At 41.3% G+C, this 4,326-nt stretch overlaps 1 protein-coding gene across 1 annotated transcript in view; it reads right to left on the bottom strand.

The window, feature by feature from the left end:
* Positions 1 to 2,155: 2,155 nt before the first annotated feature.
* LOC101568524 (TRPM8 channel-associated factor 2-like) overlaps positions 2,156 to 4,326 on the bottom strand; it is a 13,181-nt gene continuing 11,010 nt past the window's right edge. Inside the window, 1 exon segment of the mRNA XM_023712748.1 lies at positions 2,156 to 2,532. Coding sequence (XP_023568516.1) covers positions 2,156 to 2,532 — 377 coding nt within the window.

The following is a 4,326-nucleotide window of genomic DNA, read 5'->3' as shown; positions in this document are numbered from 1 at the left end:
GACAGCCTCTTTACAAATGGTGATGGGAAAATGGGCTACCTACATGCTGAAGATTAACTGTAGACTCATCCTTATCAATATGTACTAAACTCAAACCAAATTGGATCAAAAATCTGAATATTGAAGCAGAGACACTATCTGCTTGACAACAAAATAGGTAAAACACTCACATACATAGGTATAGGTGAGGCCTTTCTGAACAGAAACTTGGTCAAATAAGAAATAATACCAAGACTTAACAAGTTGGATCACATGGAGTTAAAAAGCTTCAGTATAGTAAAGGAAGCCACCAACGGAGACACCCTACACAACAGAAAGTTGTTTTGCTGGCTAACCCTCAGACAAAGGACTGATATTTAGACTACAGAAAGAACTAAAAAAAATATTAACTACCCCAAGTTTAAAGAACCAATCAAAAATTGGTCATCTGAAATGAATAGGTGTTTCTCAGATGAGAAGGTATAAATGATCACTCCAGAAAGAATGGCTATCATAAAGAAATCAACCAGTAACAAGTGCTAGTGAGGATACAGGAATAAAGAACTCCCTTTTTTCATTGGGAGTGCAAACTGACACAACTACTGTGGAAATCAATATTAAGCGTCCTAAAGATACTGAACACAGAAATTCCATTTGGTCCAAGTATTTTTCTTCTAGGTATCTTCCTGAAGATTTACAACTTGTTGTGTCATGCCTCTCCAAGATCACTCTCACAATAGGCACTGCAAACCAGAATGCTGCCTGAAGGTGCCAACAAAAAAAAATGTCCACTTTACCAGTTAGTAAAATCCACACTTATTCTGCTGCATTGTGTCAAAAGACATCAGGTACACTGTAGCCCCGCTATGCTCTCTAAAGAGTGCTTGCTTTGAAACAGTACAGCTGAGTTCTGAATGCAAGTGTTTAAACCTATGCTGCTTATCTCTTCTTTAAATCGTATTATTTCTGACCTGAAAGTTACTTAGAGCTATTTAGTTTTTGCCTTTCACAAATAAGAATATAATATTTAGATATTCTGTCAAAGTCATAGAGGAAAGAATAAGGTTTTATTTCTTGGTAGTAAATTCAGCTCGCTCTCTCGCTTTCTCTCTTTCTCTCTCTCTCTCTTTCTCTCTTTCTCTCTCTATCTCTCTCCACTGTTCCAAACTATTTTCTTTACCTTTCTGGGTCTGTTTATCTGACACATACATAGAGCATTTTCTATAAGCAATGCATTGGTTAGTATTAAAGGAAGGGCACACTAAGATGAAGAGGACATACTTTATTTTTCAGATATATAGACTGGTTGGGAACATTCTCCTACCCATCCTTTTCTCTTTCTTCTGTTAAATTCTAAAATCAATTGGAATTGGCCAAGTTTCAGACCTTTATGTCCCACTGGATCTAACACAAAGGAGAAACTTAGTACGACTTGAGCCCATACAGATATCAAGATTTGGCAAGAAATTTATGAAGCAAGAAACAGACAGGCTTTGTGATGGTCCACTGTGAGGCTATCTGAGTGTATCACTGAAGATCTTAGTTAACAAACAACAGAGAATGTTGATTCCCTGCAGGAAATGGACTGATCAAAAGGTGTCTAGAAGGCCAGAGATATAGCTCAGCAGCACAAGTGCCTGCCAGGCAAGTTCAAGGTCCTGGGTTCAATTCTCAGTACCAAAAAATAAAGTAAAGTGAAGTAAGTAAATTAAAATGTATCTAGAGAACCCTTGTCGTTGACAGAGTATGTGCAAAACTGAGCCGAAATGCACAAAGCACCAGGGTGCTGACAGGTAAGTGCTGATTATCAGGAAGTATTTATGAATGACTTTCTAGCCTCTTAAAACAACTGAGAAAGAATATTTATGAAGTATATGAAATAATTTCAGGATTATGAGGAACTCACTCTAAATGGTTCCAGAAATAATTTCTGGAACTGATTCCCTGGATTGGCACTATTCCCATTAGCCATTAGCAAAAATGCAAATACTAAACAAAGAAATCAAGAAACAAATCACTAAAGTTTGAAGAATGGATCTATCAAAACTTGATGAAATTATACATGTGACTAATTTTGATATTGACTCTTTAACTTAATATTTGCCTTGCAAAGGACCTAAGACAATTTGGGATCAGATTGAGGAAGAAAACATTAAAGTTGAAATTTAAGTGCTGATTACTCTGTTGGAACCAAGGATCGATCTTGCTCCAGAAAGGATTCTTCTATAATTTTACACATTTCCTCTTCACATACATATAACTGCGTAGGGTCAGACGTACATAATTTCACAGGATCAGATTGAGCAGATTTGTACGCTTTCATTGGATCTTCCTCCCATTCTGGCGGGGAGGCCTGGCTGTCACATACCTCCTTTGTCACCAGCCAACCCCAGGCCTGAAAGAAAGGAGCCAAATTCTTCTTCACGGTTTGAGAGAACTTGGTCACCCACAGATTCATCTTGGCCGCGTTGTTTCCTGGGATGCCAGAGAGCTTCTGGTATTCGCCGAAAAGCTGGATGAATGGCTCCCAGCCAAAGCCCTCCTGCAGCTGGAATGGAGAAAAGAGAGGACAGAATAATTATGTAGCCTGCAAAAGTCACTCTCGGCATGAACACACAAGAAGCTACAAGGTAGCTCTTGGTTATAGTATACCTTTATTAGTTTTTAAGGGTCTACACAATCTCACTACACAGATCGGACTCATGGTGATCCTCTTGTTTTCAGCCTCCCTAGCACTGGGATTACAGGCATGCACCAACATACCCAGTCTCAATCATTGCCTCAGCATGCCCTGGGGGCAGGGCCGGCATGGCAGGCTGGGGATCGAACCCCCAACCTCTGCGTCTGCCTAAGCAGGAGCTTTAATCTGTTGAGTTACCTGGCCAGCCCAATAGTCTATTTTTGAACACACGCCACCTTCTATAGGCAGTGCATTGATTAGCATGGGAGAAAGCAGCACTCTTTCATTCCCAGCAGAGGGTCTGTCTTTCTCTCTCCTCCCAGAGCTTATTCTTGTAATGAGAACCCATGTCTTATTCTGTGACCGACCAACCTCCACCATAATGTCTGTGCCTTCTCAACACTGGCTTCTGAGCAGGCAGTTACTTTCAATAGTGTTATTTCCTTCATGCCTAAGCTTAGTGAAAAAGATGTCAATCTATCTGACTGTGAACATATTTCCTCATCTCTGTAGCTGAAAGCTGTAAGTGAGTAGTTGGGATTGGGGAAGAATCAGTGCTAGGACAAGGGTCCTGGCATATCCTTTAAGAAGCTAGGAACTTTAGGAATCATGGGCTTGAAAACCAAGAAAGTAGGACATTTCAGCTATTGCCAGGGTTATTCTTTCTTGATTCCTCTTGTGGGTTCACAGCCTAAGCCAGTTGGAAGTGTCCAGTAGTATTTATAATGAACCACTATTGAAAAGTCCTTGGTGCAGCAGGCACTGTGCTAAGCCCAAGTCACAGATGGAAATGGAGGCAAGGGATCAAGCAAATAACTGAACTGTGGGCTTGCAAAGACCCACTGGGACCAAAAAATAACATGGGGAAGAAAGTAAAATCCGAAAGGAAAATATTCACGGAGACTTCCTAGAAAAGGTGTGCTAAAGCATGAGCTGGTGTTTTCCAGGTGTGGAAAGAATACAAAACTCTGTCAAGAAGGCCAAGCAGTATTGCCAAGTACAATGAAGGGAGAACCACAGGGAAGAGTCCTGAGAAGTATCAGTGTGGATTTGTAGTAGATTGAGTAACGGGTGTGGGGAGTGATGCTGGAGGGCGGGAAAAGAAGGCACAGCACAATAAGAAAAGGGTTAATACTCTACGAGAAAGCAACAGGCAGTGTTTGAAAGGTTACAGGGTTAAGCTGAATGTTTGTGGGGCAGCGTCCAGGAAGACAGGCCCGCTCTGGAATAGATACAAGTGGCAGGGGTGGGAGGAGGCTGCTGGACTAGCACAGGTGACCAATGCTAGAAGTTAGATATTGTCATGGTGGGACAACAGAAGGGGAGGAGCTGAGGAGGGTCCATCTGTTGGCAGCTTTAGCCTGAGCTTCCCAGAGCAGTGGAGAACTTTGACAACAGTGTCGAAGTTGATCTGCCTCCAGGAGCTTTGCATTGAAGTTGAACTTTCTAGCTGAAATTCTGACTTTCTCATGAACATGTTCAGACAGATTACTTACCCAGAAGCAATGTGGTTTGGTTCAAAATGAACCTCAGACTCTGGATTTGTGAAGTTGGAGTGAAATCCAAACACAATATGCTCTAGTGCCTAAAGCTCAGGGTCTTATGTGGGCTCTCCTTTCCAATCAATTTCAAGGTCAGATCTGCTCTTTCTAATGTTATAAGGTCAA

This window comes from Octodon degus, unplaced genomic scaffold, assembly GCF_000260255.1.
Source record: "Octodon degus isolate 3935 unplaced genomic scaffold, OctDeg1.0 scaffold00027, whole genome shotgun sequence".
NCBI classification, from domain to species: domain Eukaryota; kingdom Metazoa; phylum Chordata; class Mammalia; order Rodentia; family Octodontidae; genus Octodon; species Octodon degus.
Note: the sequence above shows the minus strand (reverse complement) of the source record. Positions and strands in the feature narration are given on the sequence as shown.